The sequence below is a fragment of the Merops nubicus genome, unplaced genomic scaffold, assembly GCF_000691845.1.
Source record: "Merops nubicus isolate BGI_N331 unplaced genomic scaffold, ASM69184v1 scaffold39260, whole genome shotgun sequence".
Taxonomy (NCBI): domain Eukaryota; kingdom Metazoa; phylum Chordata; class Aves; order Coraciiformes; family Meropidae; genus Merops; species Merops nubicus.
In genome coordinates, this window is record NW_008582882.1 from 16,744 (window position 1) to 43,640 (window position 26,897).

At 36.2% G+C, this 26,897-nt stretch overlaps 1 protein-coding gene across 1 annotated transcript in view; it reads right to left on the reverse strand.

The window, feature by feature from the left end:
• Positions 1-1,527: 1,527 nt before the first annotated feature.
• Positions 1,528-26,897, reverse strand: part of EXOC6 (exocyst complex component 6) — a gene marked incomplete at its 3' end in the record, with an annotated part of 49,066 nt that continues 23,696 nt past the window's right edge. The window contains exons 16-22 of the mRNA XM_008938955.1: positions 25,887-26,021; positions 21,163-21,342; positions 18,013-18,042; positions 12,585-12,726; positions 5,620-5,693; positions 3,527-3,619; positions 1,528-1,627 (exon numbers count right to left, since the gene is read on the reverse strand). Coding sequence (XP_008937203.1) covers positions 1,528-1,627; positions 3,527-3,619; positions 5,620-5,693; positions 12,585-12,726; positions 18,013-18,042; positions 21,163-21,342; positions 25,887-26,021 — 754 coding nt within the window. The remainder of the gene's footprint in view (positions 1,628-3,526; positions 3,620-5,619; positions 5,694-12,584; positions 12,727-18,012; positions 18,043-21,162; positions 21,343-25,886; positions 26,022-26,897) is intronic.

A 26,897-nucleotide genomic window follows, 5' to 3' on the forward strand; every position in this document is an offset into this window, starting at 1 on the left:
GAGAAAAGGAAGGCCAGCAGGAGCGTTGCCTTCCTCCCCCAGAAAAGTGAGGATCTGCCATCTGAAATCCAGAGGTGCAACTCTTGTTTCTTTGCTGCCTGAAATCTGAGCTCCTTTCTTTAGCTGAATAAGCAGCGTTGTACTGAAAACTAGAGAAGCACAAATCCCATTACACAGCACCCTGAGGCTGGGCTTCATGTTACAGAGGTAACATGCTCCTCTGCTTGTTCAGAGAAGCTGGGGAGTGCATAGTGGGGGGAAAGGGATCAGTAAGCATTCTGAAAGAGCCTCTGTGAAGATGAAAGTCTCCACAACCATTTCCCTCAGGAAGTGAAAGATTAAATATTCTGTACTACTTGCAATTAAAAATTCAAACCGTTGCATTGTGAAAGAGACACTTACTTTTATCTGTAAGCCCTGAAGTTTTAAAAGACTTACTCCTAAACATGCCGTTAGGGATTTCTCCCTCTTGGAAAATCCTGATGTTTTTTCAGGTCAAGACTCTTTCTGGAGTAAAGTCTGGGGGTAAGTCTACCCTACTAATGTCAAAGTCTAGACACTGTGTGGGCTCACAGCCCATGAAGGAACTCACAGCACAGCTTTAGAGCCCTCAAATTCTAAGAGTCATAGTGGACAGGTTTGGCAACAGGCTGTAACTTATTTTCAGAGGTCTACTGAAGGGCTCAAGAGCATTCTCCACAGGGAACACAGATGGTGACAGCTTCGGCATGTTGGACATTGGGGGAATAAGAGACAAGGCAGAGCTGAAATGCAGTTACTACCACAGGAAATGAATTCAAATTAAACACTGTAAACAAAACAGTGGGTAAAACTAAGCTGTTGGCCTGCCTTCAGTGGCAGGCAATCCTGTGGCTGGGATTAAAGCCCAATGATCTGTTACACAGTTCATACCTACAATGAGTTACTTCTAAGTTTATCAGAAAGGGCAGTATCATCTCCCTGTGATGAATGAGAAGCAAATAAAAAAGAGGAGGACTATATTCAGTACAAGTAAGAATCTTCTCCTTCAAATAAACTTCTGTTGCATGTAACACTACAGTTCATAAAGTCAGCAATATTTCTCACCAACAACACACCAGAAAATGCATTACAAACTAAATGGACAAGAAAGTCAAGAAAACTATCAAGGTAAATTCCATTATGTTTTGGAACTGGAAGAAAAGGTATTATACTTTTAAATATCAGGTATCAGGTTTTAGAAGGAGTATGTATTGTGTAGTGCCAATAACTTGAGCTAATAGAATCGCTTATCCACACACATCATAAGCAAATCTGACAAAAATGTATCTTCTAAGGTTTTCATGGTACATTATTCTGTATATTAATCACACTGATTGCATTACGACTTCATGTCTAGTTTAACATTAGCAAAATGTTAACAGAAATAGCTGAAAATCTTTGAGAATTTTCTCCCGTACCTACACAAAATGCAAGGACCCTATTGTTCACAGCTTTTGGTCTCCCAGACAGGGAGACACCATTCTCACACTGTAAACTCTCTATTACCACGTGGGTGGAGATCCTGCTGCGGTGGTTGCTTAGCTCTGCACAGGATTACGTTCGCCCGAGGCGGCTGCCCCTGCTGCAGCGCCAGCACCGAGAGCAACTGGAGGATATTAACAACACGTACTTAAGTGCCAAAAGAACACAGGTGAGACACAGCTCTTCCCACTCCTGGCAAAATAAGTAAATTCCACAATCATAGCTAGCCAAGTACTTGTCTAAGATGAAGTAGTAGAGGAAGAAGGCCTGTTTGAAACTGAAGTAGTGCTTGAAGCAGAAACATTAGAAACAACTTGTGAAGTCAAAAGTGAAAAAAAAAGTCAAGCTACATTTGCAGCTTAGGTTATAACTCTGCAGACAATGATGAGATGTCAAGAATATGCATTTGTAACCACCTCGTTGGTTAAGGATCAGGAAATTCACTCTAGGACAGCAACTGATGACCTCTCAGGATACCACAACATTATCATTCCTATCTGCTACACACTACACTGCCTCTCCAAAGAAGAATGCACAAATTGTAAGACTCAGGCCCTTTCCTCATAGTATTTAAGTGTCCAGGACATCCAAGAAAGTGCCTCGCATTCCAGAACTGTAACCCTAGTCTCTATACACTAAAGAACTGATCATAACCAGGACAAAACTAATTCACATCGGAGACTGAGCTTCCTCAGAGCCTAATTCACGTAGGACGAACTAAGACTGTTTACTTTTGAAGGTTAATTCCAATTGACCTAGGATGTAAATTGGTAGCAAAATCCCCAAAGTTCACTTCACCTCACTTTGGGCCACTGCACTCTTTACTCAAGACTCCCTGTAAAGACAGTAGCAAATTATCTTCAGAGAATAATGCAGGTTGCAGGAGAGCTGGGTCATCTTCACAAAATGGCAGAGACTAAGCTCTTTAAAGCAGCACATGCCAATTTGATAATTGCCTTGCTGAGCTGGCTTTCACCTCAGTGGCTTTAAGTAAGTGAGGTGAAAGGGTGCACATAGGTATGACCTTGGGCAATGACAAGTGGCATTGAGGCACAACACAATTACTGCAGCAGTACAGAACCATGAATCTAGCCCAATTCTCTTAGCAGCTGCTTGCTGCTTTAGAAGCTGCTAAACTAGCTAGAGCTGCAAGTTTCTAGATGATCATGGCCACGTGATTCTCTATTAATGCACTATGTATGATCAGCCAGCCACACCACCTCTGTAAAATGTTCCCAGGCTATGGTTCTGGGAATAGCATAAAAATCTTTACTGACTAGGGTTTCTGTAGATTACCAAGATCTTGAAGAAGCATGTTGAGTATAACAAAAACATTAAGAGGGGATAATACAAGGAGAAAGAAGTGGCTTATTAGAGCAGACATCGGTAAGTGTGTCACTCTGGGCCTCTTAGAGCTTCCTGCTACTAAATACTGTTCTCTTCTTAGAAGCGACTCTTTCTCAGGCCAGCTGTTTTTCTTTCTGTTTGCACTTCTATGTCTGTAGAAAGAAGGAAAGAAGTGGGCTTGCTGGAGACAACATGCTCTCTGTACATTGTCTTCAGGGAAAGACAGAGGATCAGGAACTGCTAGGACAAAAATAAAAACAAACCTAATGGTAATTCTTTTCAAAGCTGTTCCTCCCCTTGTGGTAATCGTCCAAATGTAGCTCTTCCCCTTCTGTCTTCCAAGCTGCCTCCTTGTAGGTGACTATACTTCTTTAGTAAAATGTGCTGCAACATTCTACTGCCCAGTGATCCTTAATCTTACACATTGCCCTAGCACATCGGAGAGAGAGTAAGCTGTTGTTGAGATAACTGGCTTCCATTAGCAACCATGTGATTGGCAGGACGATAAAGTCTTTTCCCTTGCAGGTCAGCTGCTTTTTAAGAAGAGGGCAATCCTGCTGATCCATCTTTTCGCTACAGTCTCTCACTGAGTCCCAAATCTCCTGCCTTTTAGCTTTGATACGGTTCAAGCTTTCCCCCTTGTATCAGCCTCTACCTGTCATCAGCTCCTCTGTACCAAACAGCCAATATCAGGAGTTTGACCTCGGGGCACAGTCCGGGTGGGCAGGTAAAACCTGACCACTGGACCTACTTCCTTATCTTTCATATCCTGCAATTCATGAAGAAGTATCAAATTCAAACTAAAAAACAGAAGCATGACCTTTCATAAGAACTTTCTGAAAAAGGCTCTGTTGCCTTTCTAAGTATTCTTGAAAAGAACTGTCACCCACCCTATTAAGATAGAAATGGATCACCAATAAGGAAGAGAGAGAAAACACTGCAAATCCTTACTATTTGGTAAATGTGTTTAAAGTGCATTTGCAATACCTTTTGGTGAGGCACACAAAAATATCATAAAACCCAAAACAAAACCAACAGGCTATTCTACATCTACAAGCTCCAACTGCAACCCAGTGAAGAGAGCTGCCCAGACTTTTGGTGTTTATAAAGTATCTGAAATGGATTGGATTCCCATGGCATACAGAGCACCCTCTATAAAGCATTACTTGCATCAAGAGAATTCTAAATGTAAGTTGCTAACATAAACTAAGAGCTATCATAAGCATCATAATCCCTATTTATGTAATAGACTGGACAGCTGGTGCTTAAAACATGCAAAAATACTATGTATTTCCTGTAGCAAGTATGAACACACCCTGCCCTCCTGCCCAGCTGGAAATCATGTTTCCCCTTGAAACAAACATAGGCGCTGCAAGGATTTATACCACTTTGGTGGATGACAGAAATGGTGCTAAAATATCTCAGCATCCCTCCCCTTCAACTAAACTGACTTAGTACAAATTGGAAGACGTTTAGTCACTTCTAACAGTGATAATAAAAGGAGCATGAAAAAGAATCCAAGAGAGGAGGCTGCTAGTCAAGGCAAGACTTGTGGTAGTTGAAATCTGGCAGAGTACATCTTCACACACTGAATTCTGGAACTTCTAATGTGCAAGTAGCACATGAAAAAATCATATGGCCATGATTCTATATCCTCCTCACGTAGTCCACACTTATCCCATTGTAGATATTGTTCATTGTTATATTACTCTGAGGATGTAACCAAGAACTCTACCTTTCAACTTTTTCATTTAAAAAGATACTTTAATGAAGTCCTTTCTAACAATTAGGAGATACCGGAACACTTCTGCCTCAGGAATTTTTCCTTCTGAAATACCTTTTCATCATCTTGCTGTGAAAAGCCTGCTAAACTATTAAAAGCAAAAATATTCTTACTACATAGATAATTTGGTATGGAATTCTTTCTACATTTCTCTTCTTTTCTGATGACTTTGACAGGCTCATAATGGTGCTGAAAAATACCACCAACATCTGCAGAAAGCTAAAGACCCTCCATGTGCAGTTAATGATTCATTTCACTATTTGAATGACACATATATTTGCAATTTTATGAAATAAATCCTTTTAAAAAGCTTACTTCAGGTATGTAAAGTTTTTGAAAATTAATTGCTATGGGTGGGTATAGTGTGAGAAATTACAGAGAGCAGGGAATAGAAATAACTATGTGAAATGAAGATAAGTAGATTCTAGTCTGGAAAAAAAATCTTTCTTTTGGCAAGTACTGTGGAAAAGTGCTTCCAATACGAAGACATTTAAAACTAAATTTGATATAGGATAAACATGAGACACTTGGAATAAAGCTGCTTTCTAACAATTTAAAAGAATTCTATGTAACAAATTAAGGAAAGGAAATACTAAATAATACCATGTCCAATTCTGCTCTCCAGGGAGTATATTTGTAGACAGGAGTAATTGCTCAGAATGGCATTAGGCCAGCACACACCAGGATAACATGTACACTCTTGCAAAAAAGGCATCACAGGACCTTTGCAAAATTGTCAGGATCAAAATTCAATCTTATATCCATGTAACAGTACCACCAGCAGACAGTGCCCCCTAACAACACATCGGAGAAACACTTTTATGCGAAATTACAAGGAGTAGTGCCACTAATAACACTTCAAATAACTGCTTTTCAAACCTAATTACACGGGAATGCAAAACCATGAAAGGTTCTTGAATTTAATAACTTCAGCATTTGTCAAAAGGGGAAATTAGTAGGATAAAAAACAACAACTAGTGTCTTACTTGTCTGAGGTCGATGAAAGCTAACTGCAGGGTGTCTCCCTGGAATCCTGGCACAGGCTCAGAACTAGCAAACACTGCAAAGAAAGGTTAAAAATATTATGGATGTAGTGTTTTGTTGTTGTTGTTTGTTTTTTGTTTTTTTAATCTAACAGAAAAATTAAGCTCTATGCAATATGAATGCTAGGTAGTATTAAAATGAAACTAGTTTGATAGAAATAAAGTAATAACTCACAGTGATTAAAACCAAACAAACCAACAAACAACTTTCCCATCATTTTTCCAGTATTCCCAAAGAACAATACCTCTAGGAGTATTATTAGGAATTTGGTTTAAAATTCTAGCCCAGTAGCAATGCTACAACCACAGAAGTCAACATCTTTTTTTGGTCTGAGGTGAATGATTACTGAAGAATTTTGAAATAATACTAATTCTATGGCTGTCAACTTATTTTCAAACATCTGCTTTTGTTACAGCCTCCACGCTATGAAATTCCCATCTCTAGCCAAACAGCAATAAGAGACAGACACTAAGGTGGGAGTTAAGTTTTAATGTGCACGTGACAGGTGGAAAGCTCTACATGCCACAGTCAGTGCAGACCTGAAATCCCTGTTCATGCCCTTTAGCCAGCTTATGAATAACAAACTTCTGCTCTTTTTGAACCCAAAAACAGACTAGTAAAATTGGAAGGCAAAACTATATTGAAAATACAAAAAAAACCCCAAACTGTAATACTTATGGTAATGAAAAAAGTCTCCCATTCGTTTAAATTAGGAAATAATCAATAACCATCAAATGTAAATATACATTTTGTTGTTCTTATCCCAGTCATATATGAGTAACAAAGACACTTGCAGGAACACTCCCTGCCTCACATCCCCACTCAAGTTAGAAATCTTACTTCAAAAGAGCTTCAAAAGCTCTTACTCATCTTACTTCAAAAGAGAATTTTTCTTGCACTCTTCAGTTAGAGCTCTTAAGAAAAACAAAGTAGGTATTACTGTAATAGTTTTAGAGAGGTATTATCTAAGGCAGTGAAAGGTAACATTTTTTTCCAGCTTTGAGAAACAGGTCATTCAATGGTAGAGGAAAGAGAACATCCATATGAAAAAAATTTCCATATACACTGATCTCCTCTACTGTGCCACACGGGCTCCTACTAACATGTGAAAGTAATGTGAAATCCTTAATAGATTTTTTTTTAATGGCTAGTTGAAAAACTTGGATTATCACATGAAAGCAACATCCAGAAAGACATTGGTGTCTGAGCTAACATGATTGTTAAATAACAGGTTCAGTCATTTACTTCTGAATGTATAGTTTCAACTTAAAGCAGATTAATTAATTCAGATAGACTATTCTGTAAAAATTATTATATGGAATGCAATTGTAAATGCAAAGAGTAAAAATTCTTAAGTGGTACAAGAAGCAACTAAACCCATCTCAAAATATCTAAGAATAGCTTAGTAACAGATAAATATAGTACCAAGAGTAGCAGCTTCACCAGTAAAGGCAGAATTTATTACTTGTATTACACCAGTGCAAAAATTTTTATGAACAGTCACGTAATAGAAGAATGAATTAAACTGGAGTATGACTTGATTGTTCATCAACTAAAGAAATAAAAAATAGCAGTCGAACACCCTAGGGAGAACACTTTAATGTCACAGACAGGTATTGGTAACAACTGGCAAATGCTCATTCAAGTCTGAATTTTAGATTGTCTGCCTCCTCCAGCCACTCCACAACAGCAGCACTGGGCAAAGGAAGCTCGATGGCACAGGAATGGCTACAGACCTGAGAAGTGAGTGTTACTGAGAAGTGTGACCTGCAACAAAACCTTTCAGTTAGCTATTAGCACTTTATATTTTGGTGGGTAACTTCCTACAGGGCAATACTTGCCACGGGGCAAATAGTTGCATCCTTTCTGCAGCTCATGACGCTAACATAGTTTGGAATTTATCCTAATGCATTAAATAATGCAGTACGATTTAGTTTCTCTATAAAGTACCTACTATCATTGCAGCTATAGAACAAGAAGCACATAAGGTACCAAATCTTAAGCTTTGTCCTCTTTAACTACAATTTTACATTATGAATGCATGTAAACTGCCAGAGACAGTTGTTATAGCACAAACATTTATTCTTACATTTGGGTTATTTCTGACAGGTGACTACAGTAGAATTTGTTTCATTATTACAGTTTCATGAGTTCAAAGGGCAAAAAGATAATCTACTTATGGTAACAGTCAGACAGTTCCCCCTCTGCCTCAGCTCAGGGCTTTTAAGTTTTGCTAACAATTTTACAAAACTAATTAAATATTTTCTGCTGCACAGCAGTTTAGGAAGATATTGTAAGAACAAGATTAACATTCTTAATGTCTTTGTCCTAAGGGTCCTTTTTTAGGTAGTAATGAAACATGGTCATATATACATTGTTTAAAATATTCACCCCCTACATTCATTCTGGGCTTAAAGAGGATTTGGAGGGGCAGGGGGCTGGTTGGTTGCTTGCTTTAGTGTGCATGAGAGCATTCAAGAACTTTATAACATATAAGAATGAAATGCAAAGATCACCAGTTGTCACAAACAACTGGTTGCTTGGCAGTTTGAATCACAAACTTCAATATTTTCAGGGAAAATGGGCTGAGAATGCACATTACATGAATCTGGTTTTCACAAGGTTTTTGTTAACATCTTCTTTCCCTGCACTTTGCTCATCTCTGTAGATCTTTTCTGTGTACATAGAACAGAATCTTTGGCGCAATGTGTGTCCGCATGATGGACAAGCTTGACGTGCTTCCTAGAACGGTCAGTTTGGGAATTTACAGGAGGCAGGAAAAAAAAGTATGTACTAATACAAAAACAGGCCGGGAGGTAACGCATACATGAAATGATAGCCTTAAATATTGTAAAGATGACTACAGTCCATTTTCTTTTGAATACTTTGCTTTGATCTTTTAATTACGTGTTGTATGCAGGATATATATGAATTGGTGTATAGGTGTATTAATGAATGTCTTAAGGAAAAGGCCATGCCTGCTAAAATGGAATTTAAGCATCTTTTACATCTTTAACCACAAATTGTACTGAATTTCTATGCCCTTCTAGATTTATTAAGAGGTCTCTTAATTTTACTGTCTCAAAACCCCACCTTCCAACCATCATCTAGTTGTGCCTCTCTGTTGGTCTGGGAATTCAGTACCTAATTCCTTATAGTTTTGCTGCTCAATGGCAGAAATGAAAAATCAGAACCCAGATGCTGGATCAAAAGCCAAATTAGGACAGCTTTACTTCAGCCTCATAGCATTGACTCACAGGCAGGACAGCAAAGCTACAAATGTATTTTTAAAGAAACAGCGGAGAATCAGGCGACTATCTCAGCAACTCTCTGCCACTTTGCAACCCTGTTGGATGCTCCAGCTGTTCAAACACTCCTGAAGGGAAGCCTCGCTGAGGGAGCTGCCAGCTGCCCGGGCAGCAGCCCCCAGCCCTGCCCCCAGCCCCAGCCACATCTCACTGCTTCCTCTCACTCCTGTGCTGCCATATGTGACTGGAAGATGAAGGATGGTCTCACGTGAGTTAAGTTAACCTGACTTCCCAGATGGGAGAGGAGGCAGGTAAAGCGAGTGGCTTCCAGAGTAGAAGGAAAAACAGGAATTTGGATTCCTTGGCTTCTGGCATGCCTACCTGGAGATCACCTTCATGTATACTCCACAGGGAGTACTTGGGTCAAGATACCTCTTTCTCTTGGACACTGTAGCTCTCCACACAGTGGGTGAAAAAGGAGGGACTGGCAGGAAGCCCTAGCCCGGGCTGGTTAGGAAGGTGTACTGCATCCTGCTCTGCACTAATTCTCTCCTAACCCATGCTCATGTACAGGCAGGACCCATTGCTGCACAGATTCATGTATGGCTGAAGAAGGATGCCAAATCAACCATATCTCCTTCTGCCAAATAATCCTGTCTCACAACTTAGCTATGTTAAAACACATAAATTACAGAAAATACATTTAACTCTTCCAGCAATTAGAATTTCTGACAAGTTCTAATTCCTTAATAAAAAGTTTATATAAGGTATTTAGATGTGGATGGTGTCTGAAAAGCTCGTTCTCTGTTATGCACACCTTGTTTCTCATGAAGTGAGACACAGCAACCCACATTTTAATTTCATTTTCAAAAAATAGTAACTCCCTCCCCTCCTCAACCCATTTCTGTCTTCAGGACACTGAAATGCCAAATCCCAGCAAAAGAATATTCTATGGGCTTTATTCAGTGGGATTTAGTACGTTCCGGTTTCCTGAATATTGTTGTAAGAATCCAAATCATTCTAGTGGAAGATCACTACTGAGAAAGAATGGTGTAAAACACAGAGATAAAACATTGCTTCAAGTTATAAACTATGTAGAGAGATGGAAATATACTTAAATACTTCACTCTCAATACACTTTACTGTGCCTACCAATAAAATGTCAAACCCATGTATACAATGCAGTAGGAAAATACCCAACAGTTCTGAATTATTTGCACCCCCTAAGCACTAATTGAAATGTCACTGTCATATCCATTAATCCCAGAGTGTCAAAGAATAAAGCTGGGGGAGGGTAATGAGCAAGAACATAAATCACAGGCATCACAGTGAGGTCTGGAATGTGCCTGTGATAGACCTTATGAATGAAACCACAACAGTAAAGCAGCCTCAACAAAATCTTGTGTCAATCCCTTTTTCCACAGATTGTAAGATGTCACTTGTTGCAACATATTATTGTGACAAGCTTCTATAATTATATTTAAACTACTTGAAGAGTTTCTGTGCAAAACCATTTTTTTTTCGAATGTATTTCATAAGCTTTGCAAAAAAGAAGAATTAAAGTTTGTTCTGTTTGCATCTGTATAGCCCACACTACAAGCTATGCAATGGTGGAAAGAATGCATTTTTCAGTCTGTAAGTTACTAGCTTTCTGAAACCTGCTCATTTTGGCCCAAAGTTTCCCATGTCCTGTCCATGCCATGTGCTCAGTATAACAGCTACAAATAAGAAAACGTGTTAGCTTAAGGCTGTATCATAACCTTAAAATAATGAAATTATTTATTTAGATTAAATAAAACTCTACTAAGATCTCTTCACTGGTTGAAGTTTCCACTGTGGAGCAACCAAAGACGGTAGAAAGAATGGCAACAGAAATTAGGATGGTACATAACTGGGGAAAAGCCAAGAAGAAAAAAGCCTTAAAGCAACCCAGAGACCAGAGGACAGCCAGACTCGGGACTTCTCATCACTTTGCTGTGTGTGAACTTACTGTTTATACTGTGAAAATCACCAGCAAGGCATGTATTTTATTCCCTGTGAATTGGTTTATCTATACAAAGTACTGAAGCATTGCACTGTTCACAGATGATATTTTAAATATTAGATAGAGAATAACACAGCAGTGGGCAAGCTTTCTTCACTGTTACACTATTTGTTCAGAAGGCAGCTGATTGTTTCGTGGGTGCACTAACGCAGTTTGTCTAGATGAATGATTATGGTGTCAGTACTATACTATAGATTTTCTGATTTTTTGCAACAGGGATCTTTTTTAGGTCTAGGAAACTACACAAATGTGCGTACACACCCCCCTCTACTCACCAACCTGAAAAGAACACTACAAAATTTGTAACATCAGGCATACTAGAAGTAAAAAAAGAGTCAAATCATCATCTGTCTGGCCAACCTGTAAAATCATAAGACAAACTTTAATGTCACAATCACAAATATTTTTCAATTGGACCGTGATAATCCTTTCCATTCACTCCACACACTGAAAAGCCTTAAGGCTGTATGATGAAGGACTGTCAGAAAGGTACCTGTTACAATTTAGCTGGAATGTAACAAATAAGGCAGGAAAAGGAAATACATGTGTATGGTTAAAATGTCAAAAATGCCCCTTAACTCAGTCCCTGAACTCCCACAAGAAAACTTTGTGATGTTAACCAAATTGCTTGAAATAAAATTTCCAGTTTCCCATAGATGACTGCTAATTGAGTAGTCATCAATTTTTTCATGTGTCCAAACTAAAAACCCCAGGATATGGCTGGCAGAACTGTCCCATTTTACAGTGGTCACCAAAATAATTGAGATCCATGCTTCAAACACATAAGAGGAAAGATACTTTGAAAAACACATAAGAGGAAAGATACTTTGAAAAACCAGAGCATAAACACCTAAAAATATGCATTGAAAAATATGCTAGCAAGTCTTTTCACTGTACCTCTGTCATCAACTATAAAACCAGATCTAAAATCTATTCATAACACGATGTTATGGAAGTAACTTCCTTCATACAGATTAACCGCCCACTCTCACTAGTGAGCTCCATGCAAAACATGAGGAAATTAATCCTGCCTTCAGTGCTGGACTGAACTAGTTTTATAAAATAATTCTGATGTCATATTTTGATCAGTGAGAAAAAAATAACATCTGGTATTTACTAAATGAGTACCATTATCCCGCACAGTAAGAAAGGAGGTAGCAATTCTAGGAGGGAGGAAAGCCTATGTAACGTCACATTTAAAATTTTTATAACAATAAACAAACTCAAAAGACAAAATTAAAATTTCACAGACATTTGACTTTCTTTTCTCAGCTATAAAAGCATAATATTTATGTAGTAGTTTGGGGCAATTTGTACTGGACTACAGCCTTTTTACCACATATAGCAATTATGATCCCATTAGGATTAGCAACAGATGTAAGTTTCAATTAGATACTTGAGCTTAAGAAAAAAGTTTCAGTAAAAAATTTCCAAGAAATGTTAACGTACTCATAAGTATTTTTAGAAGATGCTGCACTGTAATAATTTTTTATTTTAAAGACAAAGCTTTATTAGATTATGGAAAAAGATCACTATTTGGCTTACATTAAAGAACTTTTTTGCACTGTTAAGACAGATAGAGATTATAGATAGGAATTCTGGAACATCTACTTACATTCACACTGTATCACATCTAAATTAAACTGCTGAATTGCTCCCATACTTATATGTTTTAATTCACTGTCCAGTAGCATCTGCATTAGGGACATTGAAAGATGCTGGCAGGCTGACATGCAAGCTGTCTGGGCCACTTTTCCCTAGTAGAAAGAGCAACAGGTTTTAAGATAAAAACAAATTATATGTCACTAAAGAACTGCTTATCTGACATGATTTTAATATACACCTGAAGTCTTAATGATGTAAGGCTTAGATTAGGAGACAGATCACAGTTAGTACTTCTTAAGCCTACTAGCTTTCTTTCTATTAAAAAAAAAATCAGAGAACTAAATTAAGTATATGTTAAAACAATTACTGACATGTCCAACAGTCTTCATGAATACACAGAGGTTTTCCAAAATAACAATATAAGTTGCTGAAGCATACGAACAGCTTCATAGATATATTATTTTTTTTTAACCAAACAAAAGGAAAAATGTAATGAAAAGCAACATGCTGCCAATTTTTAACAGTAGCTAGCAACATCCTCCCTCCCCCCAACTTTACATAAACCAAATCCATTGCTTTCAGTTGCGGCATTTCTCATAACAGCTTGTGCTAATTACTGGCACTTTAATTGCTTGAATTTCATCTCAAAGCTTGCTGCTAAATTATTTAAAACTTTCATGCTCATTCATCATGTTTTCAGATGCTTCATAAATCAGTGCTGTCAATAAACAACTATTTACAAAATGAAACGTAGCCCTCTGCTGTACAAAATTGAAATAATTTTCCGATCACAGTCTAGTTAGCAATATTTTTCTCTATGATGTATATGTAATTGAGATAAATAATTCTCCAAACATGAGATCAAAAAAAACCAAAGCACAATATCAGACATTAATCTGACACATTACTTGAAATTTAGTACAGAAAAATTGAAAGTTAGAGGAATTCTACCTTAGAATTAAGGAAACAAATTAAGACCAGATATCAGATCAGATGGCACCATTCTATTCATAGCACTGCAGTCTTTCAAAGCAGAGTGATCTTGGCTTTCAAATGCAATTATATGAATCTCTGTATTTTAATGTATGTAAACCATGCTTTTAAACTGATGTCTGTTAAAATATATATTTAAATGAAGGTAACTATTATCATGCTTACAGGAAAGAAATTATAATTATGTAATACACTTAATGGCACACACACTACTACTGTTTTACTCTATCCATTAGTAAAGTGATCATACCCTTTTCTCTAAAGTAATTGTCCCCTAGTTCACTGTTGAGTCACAGAAACACTTATAAACAATCCAAAATTATAAGGACAGACAGCAGTTCACTGTCCCGAAAAGTTTGGAAAGTGCTGCTTCAACATCTGAAAAGCCATATATTGTCCTTAGTAAGACAACTTGCTCATATCATTGAATTTTCACGTACAGGTAAAACAGAAAGTCAATTTGGCCTCAGGTATTTTGTAGTTTGAAAATCCATTCTTTGCTAAAATGTAATTAAAATGTAGACAATACAATCGAAAGTGTTCACAGTCCTCACATGTCAGACTGAAACATTAACTTGCTTTTGCTAATACCTCTTAAGCATTAGGACACCTTGAACTGTTAAGAGCTTTATATCTAAAATGAGATGTCAGTTTCTTAATTGAAAATCTCAGAAAAGCAAATAACATTTTTGAACAAAATAGATGAACTGACAACAAGGAATGTAAGAAACAATGCAAGAACAGCATGCTTAAAAGTCTCCCAAGCCCAACGGTAATTACACCGGGAGACATGCAGCTCTATTCCCCAAGCAGAACAATATCAATATGAATGGGAGAAAAAAAAAGAGAGGGGGAGAAAAAAAAAGAGGAAAAAAAGGAGGAAAAAAATAGGTGAGAAGGGGAGTCAGTGGTCCATAGTTCATTTAAGTACGGTGTAGTAGGTTTGAAATACTTAATGGAACTGTCATTTTGATTTAATGGAACAACTAGTGCATTTCTGTTTAATGTACTGCTCCATCAAATCAGCTCCAAGTCCTATTTATGCTGCCACCATAATGCAATAAAAGTTCAATCAGATTGATAGGATGTCAAGCAAAATTTTAACATTCAATTTATTTTACATGCAAACAATATGTACTTCTCTATTATTTTAAATGAAAGGCAGAATTTTATACTACTAATAAGCACCTGTTGTGAACTGTTACAATCTGGCAAATATCAATAGTACTGGAGCACAAGATAATGGTTACAATACAGAAATGACATGGTAAAAGCCACTTAGACTTTAAATAAGTATTGATACATGTACGGTTAATGTTTCTTTTAAAATTTCATAAAATGGAAACATCCTAATATTTATACTATTTCCAACTATGTAACTAGAACTACAGGCTTATTGTTCATGTGACGTATCAACAAATAATAGAAGTTCACTACACACAGTTCATACCTACTCAATACAATCACTTGATTTTCGTAAATCTAGAGAAAAAAGCAAGCTATGTACACCAATCAAAATGCTGAATTTTAACTGAGATAAATGTAAACTTTACTGTTATCCTCTTCAAAATTCAGTGCTTCCCAATTCAAAATACATTGGATGTATGATACTCAGAAAAGAATTACATTCAAATTTGTATTTGACAAATGAGATCTAGTTAAAAACCTATCTACAAATTTCCACCATCCATGAATTAATCAATTCCTTGCCTTTATTTCCTAATGCATTTTGAAGAGGCAATTGAAGGATTCATGAGAATATAGCAATACCATATTTCTTTGCCAGAATTAAACAAATCTCAGTATTAAAACATTCTTAATGTTTATTATTTGTCAGTTAGGGTTTTTTTTTAATTGCTAACTTTATTATTTAAAGGGGTTGTGGTGGTGTGCAACCATGGTTACTGTATCTAGCAATTAAATACCTATGTTCAATAGCATGCAGACATTCAGCAAGCTTCTCACATTCACTCCAGTTGCCTCCTATTTGGAGACATTACTATTATCCCCACTGTGCCTATGCTAATTGCTGCTATCTACAAAACCTATTCTTCCACTCAATCAGTGTGAAGTTTAGGAAACAAGGACCCTATTCTATAAGCAAAAACACCTGCTATCAGTGTTAAAGGCAACTGTTTTTTCACCCAGCCTTCAGGTTTTGCTGAAATACAAGTTTGCAAAAAGAGAAAACCCTTAGACAAACTTCTTATTTTTCAAAGGAACTTGTAAAGAGAATCTGCTGACATATTAAATCCTTTTTTATAGAACCCAAAAGCTTTTCTCCTAAGAACAATTGCAGCAGAGAGACATTTGGCTCCTAAGAAATTCCCAAAGGGTCAGCCATATGCATCTTTCCACAGCACTGTCGCAGTTTTGCTTTCTAAGACCCATGGTAGCTGTCTCAAAAGCAGCTTTCATCATTCACTATGGTGTCAGTCAATATGATTTATGGACTGCATTCAACAAAGTCAAAGCATATAGAATGAGAAATATGACTACAATCTGCTAATTTGTTTTGTATTGAGCCACTTAGGAGTCAAAGACCTGATGTCAGGCTGAGACCAGCAACACAATTAACTGGCCAGTGACAGATTCATCCATCCTCCCTGCCAGGCTGTGCCAATCAAAGACAGCATGAAGCAGCATTTGCAGAAATCAGTAAGAAAACACATTCTCTAAGTAGTCTGTGGAGGCTGTTGATTGACAGTTTTTGAATATAGCTGCAGAAAAACACCACCCGTCACCCTAACTGCAAGCTGTGAATTTAGGCTTTTGCTGCCAATCACAGAAACAATAAAATAACACAAACTGCCATCCTCAGCATAAAATGAAATAGCAAACCTTATCTGTTAAATCTAATAAGATGAAGAATTAATATAATAATATGAAATGACATAATGAAAAACTTTCTGAGAATGCAAAGAAATTTAACATACAGATTTTATCAGTCATCATAACTAAAGCATTATATTACTTACCACCAGGACCAAAATCTGATATTTGAACTATTGATAAAATACAAGTATACTAGAAACCACTAATGGATTTTTTAAGAATCAATTTTACTTCCAGTATCTTCCCCAAACTGTTCTGAAATAACAAAAAAAAAAAAAAAAAAAAAAAATCCCTACTTGAAAGTAATGTGTAACTGTTACTTTTCAGTAGTCATTCTTTTCTGAAGTTAGAACACTAACTTTGTACTGACAAACCACAGACCTAGAATAAAAAACTTCAGCTAATTCTACATTTATATTAAAACCACTTATATATACACCCTCTATAATTTCAAATTAACTAATCTGAAAATAGAGGGTAAAATTTTTCTTTAACTGTTCAGAGTAAAAACTAAAAAATGCATGTCCTTAATAACAGTTATTAATCCAGTTATTTAATGAGATTAAAGGCTGTATAATGAAATTTTAATTTGCTTTGCATTCAAAGTATTCAAAGTCACTATAAACTGCAATATGAACTTAAAATGGGACATAAAAGAATCTGAAAGCAGACATAATCTCAAAAGACTAAATTCTTGTGACTTTAGAAATCAGAACCATTAAAAACTGCATGACTCTCAAATTACAGCCCTGCAAAAGCATCATAGCCTCTGTCCTCTGCATTGCTGAAATGCTGCTAGTGCTTGGTCATGACATAACCAGGCACACTGACACCTACTCACCCTTAACAGGAAGTATTTCTACACAACATACTCAACACTCATAGTGCTCAGGACACTTATTAGCTCGACAGTCCGACACAAGGCTGAGTCTTCGGATCGTAGAAATGTTCATTGGAATGAACCGCCAATGGCATCCAGTCCAGCTTCTTACTTGGAGCAGGACTACTGCCAACACTAGTTCAAGTGTTAGCATTATTACAGTAAAACACTAATTATTAATATTAATATTATTCATTTCAACATTCTGAAAAAATCAAAATAAATTCCTTATACAAAAATTTATAATCAGGACTTGGAAGAATTCTTAAATGCAATCCATCACCTTCTTAAAATAAATGTAGAAAAAAAAAAAGAGCACACACATTCCGTTGACCCCAGGCAGATGTAGCAGAGAAACGATGGAACTTTCACTGATTCTTTGTTATATCACTCTATACTTATTCTGTATGCATGTCTCATAGCTGGATTTTGATACCTGATTTCCCTTCCAAAAGGTCTCATAGACTCCTCTAAATTATTTCATTTGGGATGCAAGAGACATCCCACCAACCTTCTGCAAGGTTTTTAGAGCTCCCACTGTCCCAGTGTACAAAAGTCCAATGATAGTCATTAACCTGATCCCAGCATGCAACTACACACAGTACACAGCAACTCATCAGCAAAACGGAAGGATCTTTCCATTAAATGATTACAAATTGAAGCAATAAGCCTGCAGGCAGTTCATAGTTTTTCAGTTCACATGCTTTTTCTTCAACTTGCATCTACTTACCGACATAGCTGCATGGTCATTGTTGTTACTCTGAGAAGGAAACCAGTAAGGCAATCAAAACAAAAAATTAAGATGTACTGTCAACATCAAAAAAAAAAAAAAAAAAAAAAGTAGCAATAAAAGGTAAGGAAAAGCTTCCAAAAAGAATAATTACAGCTACATAATGCCTTTTGTTTTTCCTTTAAACATATGAACTTATAAAGCATTTTGTTGAGACATAACAAAGAGATTATACAATTCATCAATACAATATTTTTCTGTAATAATGAACTGCATGACAAAATATCAAACTGGTAAACTTCAAATGATGAAGCATCTGTTGACATGCCTTTCCAGAAAGTTTTCAGGGTAAGAAGTAATATATTCCAAAGGTTAATATAATCATATATAATATATACTAAGGTTAAAAAATAAATGTCATGTTTACCATCCTGGCTTACAGAGGCTACCTGTACATCATTAACATACTTTGTTCAAGCAAGACTTAGAATGGCTCAGGATAGTAAGAATCCAAATGTAACATGCCCCATTAATAAATATTAACATAAACATCATGGTAATATAACTGCAGGGTGGAATGAAGTTGTATTATTTTACAGAACTGCTTCTTACATACAGTAAACAAACACAAAGGAGAAAACTTAAGAGAAAAAGCCAAAGCTTCAGAGAAGCAAGATAATTCCAGCAATTCAACAGAGACATCAGACCCCACTGAGCTGTGTCATGGAGTGTGCAGGCCCAGGAAAACTGAGATCATGGTCTTCCTCATTACAGGTAGATCATTAGATCTCTGATGTTCCAATAAAAATAATACAAATCACATAAACCAGACATACAACATAAGTTGTATTTTCTAAAAGTTATGTCTACGTTGGTACAGAAATACTTCAGCCTGGCCCCAGATGGAAGCACAAAAGGAGACACATCCCTGTGCCTTTACACAGCTCACGCATGCAGCTGAAATAAAGACTGCCATGACAGGAACTCAGAGACTGCAACAAAAAATTGTGAAATAACATATAATAACACTTGTACAAGAAGACTAGAGTTTGAAACAATACCAAAGAGAAAGTCAGTGACCCTTGAACAAGACTACAGAGAACTAGTGTGGCTGGTGAGTGCCTCCAGCCCTAGCACAATGCCTTCCCTGACTGGACATGCTAAGGCAGGAAGAGATTCCTCTACTTGTCCTGCTGTTTTCCTTACTGTAATTATGGCCAATGGCTAGTACTTTTGTTCTTTGATTTGTAATAACAGAAAAGTTCTGAGAAACTATTTCGAGCAGTGGAATGTTTCTGCCAGTCATACAAAAATTATTATGGAAATGACAGTGTGATATTAATGGAATAATCCACTAATGGAAATGAGTACTAAAACTATTCTGAATCTTAACTATTGCACACGAGAATCTAGTTTAGCACCCCAAGACACTTACTATTGTAATGAGTTATGGAACCTATTTCTGGGCTTATCTTTGAAAATGCTTTTCCTATAAATTTTCTCATAATGAAAGTAACTTACTATTACAGAAATGTAACTTATATTACAGAAATACTATTACAGAAATGTATACCCTGTTTCTAAGAAGAAATAGGGTATACATTTTCATATAACCTCCACAGCTCACACATAACAACTTTCATAGGACTGTATGCTTCTACAATTGTCCAAGCCAGAAAAGGAGCAAGACACAGGGTAAGTCAAAAGTTACAAGAATCCTCTTGCCAGACCAGACTAGTTGTCAATACAGTTCTACATCCTGCCTGTTACCTGACCAGAGATTGAAATTAGAGAGTATCCTCTTTATGGGAACTAGCTTCCTCCAAAGGTCCACTTGTGCCTCGAAGCACATATAGCTTCCCCCCCCCCCTTTTCCAAGTCCTAATGCCACAGCTTCTTCTTTCCATCCCTCCTAACATATTAATTAATTCTGTCTGTGGCTCATTTCCAAACAGCTATATCACAATATACATTCATGACAGACTTCCATACATCCTTCTCAAGAAGTTGCATATCCCTTAACTGCTAGATGTATGTGGCCATTGAGGAGCAGTGCCATTTGTTCAAACTTCTTTGTACAGTGAATTTAACTATCTAACAAACTTGCTATGCTTTATCAAAAAATGCTCAACTGATGTGGCAGGGAAGCACAGGCCTCACACGTCACATTCACATCAACATGCATGATACATTTTGAGTGGGTTATGCTTTTGAGTCAGTAAAAAAAAGAGACTGAAGAATCACAGCCTCTTTACATGTTATTTGGAAGACCAGATAAGCCCATTATAGTAGCAACCTCTACATCTTGCTGTGCACGTAAAGAAATTATCTTTTACTTCCAGTCTGGAGCCTCAAAACACTCTATGCATTGAGGACTTTTCTTGATAGGCATTGCTTGTGGGTAAAGCACTCAGACATCAGTGTGACACTAGCAACCAAGAGTAAGCTGATGAAAGCAGACATAACTCAAAAGACCTACTGAAGTTACTCCAGACCTATAAGGCTATAAACTATTACAATGATAAATCAATCTAGAAATAGTCTTTCTTGTCTTAAAGCAAAGGGAAATCAGACAACAGAATGTAATGATAAGCACGTAAAACAGGTTAACAGTACTCTTCTACCCAGGACAAAATAACACAGTATACATTTGAATAGGAACCAGCATTCATTGCAATGAAGCTCAGTTAACTAGAAATACTTCAAATAACTTTTTATGTTCTAAACTAGCTAACAACAACTTTGGAGAATCCAAAATCTCCATAATCTTATGCAGAGACACAGGATTTGCACCAATTTTTTCATTACTTGAATCAATGCAGGTGTACACAGAACCAATGTGATTAATTTAAGAGGTCACATGATGCCCTAGAAAACTGCATGAGTTCTTACACCTTACACTATTTGTACATTAACTATTGTTAACAATACTACTAAAGTATTCAAAAATATTGTCTGAGTATTGCCATGGGCAAGCATCCTCAACATACTGAAAAACATCTGAAAACACATCTGTACTGAAAAACTTTTAAATTGTTTGTGCCAGCATATTGACAATTCAAAAATCACATCTATCTTCAAAATCTTAGTATTTTAAAATAACAATAATGCTGCAATAGTTTGAAATCAAACTTAATTTTGAACACTTACAGGTAAGTGAGTAAAAACTTGGAATGTGCTTCTTAAAAAGTTAATAAGGTCCATTAAGTATCCACTGGCTCTTCCATCTGATTCAGACATTGTCCAATCATAGTCAGCAATCTGAATGAATTCATCTATTTTTTGGTTAAGTTTTGTGTATATTTCTCCTTCTGCAGCATGCCTTGCATCCTGAAAAGAAATCAAGTGTAATTGGCAGAATCCTAAAATATTATTAGAATACAAAAAAAATTATATTCATCAACAAAACTGAAGCCTTGTGTTTCTCTTAGAATCAAAAAATGTTTTACTTAAATCAATATTTTAGCTGTCTTACAGTAAGTCTAAGGCTGTGCTTTTTAAAGTACTCCAATAATGTATACTGTAAGAGTGTTTATAACAGAATAAGCATACAGAATCATCTAACTTCTTGGAGACAGAAGTAATCTGAATTTGGAAACAAAGCAATTGCTTTTCTCTCTCCAAAACAATCACCTTTAATTCAGCCTTACAAGTTTATCAACCCTGTCACAAAGTTTATTTGCCCTCTTTTATAAAGAAAATAACCTGATTATTTAATCTCTTATGGCTAGAGGTCCAGTAACCACATGATCTTTATGTAATTAATGTCTTAAAGCTGCATATCTGAAGAATACTCTGCATTTTTCATCCTTCTTTAAATACCTTAATCATCACATACTGTGATTCAGAGCCCTCCCGTACTTCCTCCCATTCCTACTTTTTGGTCAGCCACCACCTGGATTATACATTTTGGAACAGTAAAATTTGGCATTTCCTGTGAAGTGAGTTTACGATGGTATGTCCCTGCCTCATTTGTTTAGGGAAGATCCTCACAGACACAAGGGGATCTAGGTACAGATGTTTGATAGGGTGCATGTTGCTGGAAAGACATGGTTTTGCCAGTCAGGGGTTTAAGATACTCAAGTCTTACATTCTAATTTGGATTCAACATGAAATTTTCTTCATAGATCTTGAGAAATAATTCAAATAGGACATTTGATTTAAAGTGAACTGGTTAGTTGCTGAAGTTTTTTCAAGTAAAAATAGTCTGGATATAACGGAGCAACATAAAAGTGGATTAAATTCCCCTTGCTAGTTTCCTCTGGGAGAAAGCAGTCCAAAACCACAGCACTCCAGAAAGGTGTAAGTAAGAAAGTCAAAAAGAGGAAAAAAAAATAATTATCTGAGCTTAAAGGTGGCACTGCATTGACAGTGTCAAATTCAGTCTTCAGACAGGCCTCAGGCCATGGGGCACTTCAGGAGGAAGCAAGAGAGCATGTGGCCCTGCCATGTATAAATAACAAAGTACGATTCTCTAAAACCAGCATTTTTACTGTCAGACCAACTTGTAAAAGCCTCCACTGAACAGCTCTCCCAGTCCAATACAGAAGAATCTGGCAACCTGTTAACATGTCAAACAAAGGAATATGCTGAGATCCACAATTTTGTAGATGGCTACGACTATAAAAGCTTCAAGTAAAGTCAAGTTTATATTTAAAGTTTCTAATTAACAATAAGACCTCAGTTTCAACTATCTATAATGGTAGGACTTGCAAATATAACTCCTTTTGTTTAGTGCAATTGCTTGGATATTTTGCTTGTTTGGGTTTGGGTCTTTTTTGTTTAAAATCAAAGTCATTTATGGAGTGGTTGTACCATCTCTACCAGTTAAAATTACTTAATGGCAAGACTGGTCATTCTTTTTGGTTTAGGTGCCTGTTTTTTGCTACTTTTTATTTTGCTTTGGTTATTTGTTTACAAGTGGAGCAGCATGCTGCCAGTACTTTGAGTATTGCCTGAGAAAACTGTGAACAGCCAAGCAATTGGATTTCAAACCCATAAGTTACGTCTCAGAAACAGCACTGTATATCTTATGTACAAGTCAAGGAAGAGTGAGTTAGCAGTTTTCAGATTCAGGATAACTCCTAGAGGCAGATGAATTAACTCCAACTCTTCTTTTAACCTTGTGACAGAATTGCATCAAAACCTTTTGAAAGCTTACCAGGTTTTCCTCAGTTATAAAATGAAAAAGGGAAATTATACAGTTTTATTAAATGGCTTTTCTCTCAGAGGATGTCTTGAAGCCCTGCACAGGATTTGATGTTGTTTTTCTGATTCTCCAACAGCCATCACACAGCTTAATGCTGAGACCCCAGGCTCGAAAACTTCTACAAACTAGACCTGCACATACAACTATTTCCGCTTTGTGCAGCTGCTGATTTAAACAAACGATAACAACGGTCATCCAAAGCTGGAAAACGTGGCTATAAATATTGAAATTAACACAATTTTTTTAATATGATAAAATAAAACAAGTTTTGGTGTTTAGTTTGGTGTTGTGTTGTTTGTTTTTTTTTAATTTCCACCATGAGAATTTCTCATTGTATGAAACAATGCTTCGACATCTCAAAATGAGATCTTATATACAAAAATAAAACGAGAAAAACAGCCCTCTAAAATAGTAGCCATGAAATAGGTCTGAAGACTTCTATCAAAAAAGTACAGTGTACATGTACTTGTAAGATCAACTCATAGAATGCAAATGTGACCAAAGCTGCTAATAAAAGGAGATTTTTGACTCCTCAGAAAGAATGGAGGTGACATGATTTTCCATCAGATGAATTAATAACACTAGAACATACCAAACGCTGTGAGGGCCCAGCTGGGGAACTGCTAGTAGTTTTTCATTAAAATAGAGAGGAAAAAAAGAGGGATTAACAGGAAAAGAATTTTTTACTATAAGTGGAGAATGTTGGGCTAGCAAGCTCTCCAGGCAAAGAGACAGGAGAGAAACAACAACAAAAAAAATTCTTATGTGTTTGTCAGCATTCATTCTGTGTTTTTCCAAAGCACATATATATTAAGTTCACTAAACACAGATATAATATTCTGTGATTTCTTCCAACAGAACTTAGATAGTTCATAGGATGGTTAAACATAACTTACAGCATAAGCAATCAGCACAAATTATAATGCAAACTTTTAAAATGCATTTATTAACTGAAATTCAAGGACAAAGAACATTTAATCTCTTAATGAAATCAAAACCTATGGCTGCATTAAATGTTTTTTTTGAATGTTAAAAAGATTATGAACTGACCTTGCACAAAAATATCTATAAATACACAAATTGCTTCATTTTATTTTTGTTTTTCTTTCAAAAATTTCTGTATAGAAGCCCCAAGCAACTAAGACAGCAATGCACCAGCTGAATTAACTAACCTATGCAAGATTATTCTTCTGTGAGATTTTTTTTCTTCAGAAAGAAAACCCCAATCCACCCCCCAAGCACACACATTTCCTTCTAAAACAAAAAATGCTACTCAGCCAGACTAAGTCAATGAAATAATTTTTGTTATATTTTATGTATATGAATACCAAAACTTGGTTCTTTGGTACACACAACCATCTCAAAACAAGTGGTCCTCAAAATAAGTACCTGGTGCTCAACCACCACCAGAGCGTGAAGGATGTCAAAGCATCTCTACGTCTGTCCCCAGTGCCCCAGCTCAGGAGAGTTCCTGGTGCAGGGCCATTCAGTGACCTGAGACCAAACCAGCTTTGCATGCAGCACAGCTACTTCAGCTGTTGGGATCTTGCTTTAGAGCTTTCTAAGGTCGTTACGGCATACAACAGCTTGAGCTTGTTTGACCATTTTATCATAGCAGTAAACCTCGGTCATCTTGAGTCACCGGACATTATGTGTACAAGTTGTCTTCAGCAATTTAATTTTCACATGCAGGCTTCTCATTAACAACACACCTTACAACTGGAAGAGGACTAAGGCCTTTTAAGTAATATTGTGGAGACAGACTTCACAGATGAGGGTATGGCTTTTGCTCTGCCAAGGACATCATATGGGACTATACAAGTCACTTAGCATTTTTGCTTTAGTTTCCTCTTTTCAAAATCCTTCAGAATTTTTGCATAGACAGATGCAAGAACACCTAAGAGAACTTCACCCACCATTGAGATGAGGAGCCATATATAGAAAGGAAACTACATTCTTTAATTTTAGGATTATTTTATACTCAGCTTACAAATGTTGCCATGCTAACTGTTGAAATTGCAATTGTGTATGATTTACTTTAATTTTTTGAGATATAAGCTTAAGTGCTTTTGCCATATCTGAAAAATATCAGACAAAATACAGCTTGTGCAAATAAGCAGTTGCCATACATTAGAAACAGTCAAGCTACCAGTAATCACTTCAACAAATATTATTGTCTGTGTAAAGGACACATAAATAAAACATGAATTCTAGAAAGATAATTGCATAATTTATGCTTTGTAGTACATTCTTAATACTGATGTTATATTACTAAATTCCACAAGTTGAAAATATACTACAAAGTATTTCTATTGCAGAATAAAACCAAGTAAGTAATACAAACATTCTAGATTAAAGTAGCTGTTTGGCTTGATTCCATTCAGAAAGAGGAAAGGCTACACAAACTGGAATATATATATATCTGAAAGATAATATTGATGCTTCTTAGGTACCAACAGACTTCAGACCATACCAGTAACATAAAACCCAATACTTACCTGCTCAGTGTTACAACTGAATTAACAGTTTCAGAATTGGTTTAGAGTCAAAAATGAGAAAGCATGCAGATTTGCTCTCACCCCATTTTCCTTTAAAATGTTTAATTTGTGGTGATTTTAATGTAACTTTTCCGCTACAGTCATGTAACAGATGGCATATACCATACCTTAAATGTAGAAAGTCCATAAAGTCTTGCAGTGTGAACAGTCACTTGTGAAATATTTGTGATGTTAGATATAAAATCCTCAAGGAATCTACAGGCTTGTTCCAGGTGTGTTGTGTTTATGATGATTTGAACAAGCTATAAGAGACAAAAAAATTATAGTGAAAATCTTTTTTGTATCATCCACTGTCATTTGGTTTCATAAACATTTCTTTTTTTCAGCAACAATATTAGAATTTATTTACAGTATTCCAGCTTACCACCGATTACTTGTTAGTTTTCAAGCTTGCTTTCAAATACCACTAAGGAGTAATACTGCTACTTACATAGAATTTAAGCCATTGTAATAATTAAGACTGCAGACACCTACTTAGTGGAATAAATCTAATAGATATTTTAGAATTAAACCAGGGAAAATAAAGGAAAATATAGTGCCAAAACAAAATGGCTAGTTTGTACCTTACAAATAATATTTTTTTAAAAGAATTACTGCTATTAAAAAAAACTAATTTCACAATGTTGCCTGCAGAATGATACATTCTGAAGTTAAGGAATTTAAAAAATAAGGTTGTCAACTCCCTTCCCCCCCAATAATGGTAACAATCTGCTTGCACGTGATATAAGGAGGACCTGCACTCATATTTGGTTCACAAATTAGACAATGTACATAACATATAGCAACTGAAACACGAGTATATTATATATCAATTCTCACTGCATACCGTCTGTTTCAGTGAACAGTAATGTAATACCTGGTAAACTAAGTTGTCTCTTTTTAACATTTTTCTCATAAAACATGTTGACTTGATAATGAAATACCTAAAGAAAAAAATACTAGGGAATTTATTTTCATAGCCTTAAAAATGTTCCTGTACCAATTTCAAGAACACAGAAAACTACGTTTCAGAAAAATTACATGGCTTGTCTTACAAACACAAAAATATGTGACTTACAGAGCACTTTCCTCCTCCTCATCTGCTTGATTTCATCTATACAAGAGTTTCTCACACTTTA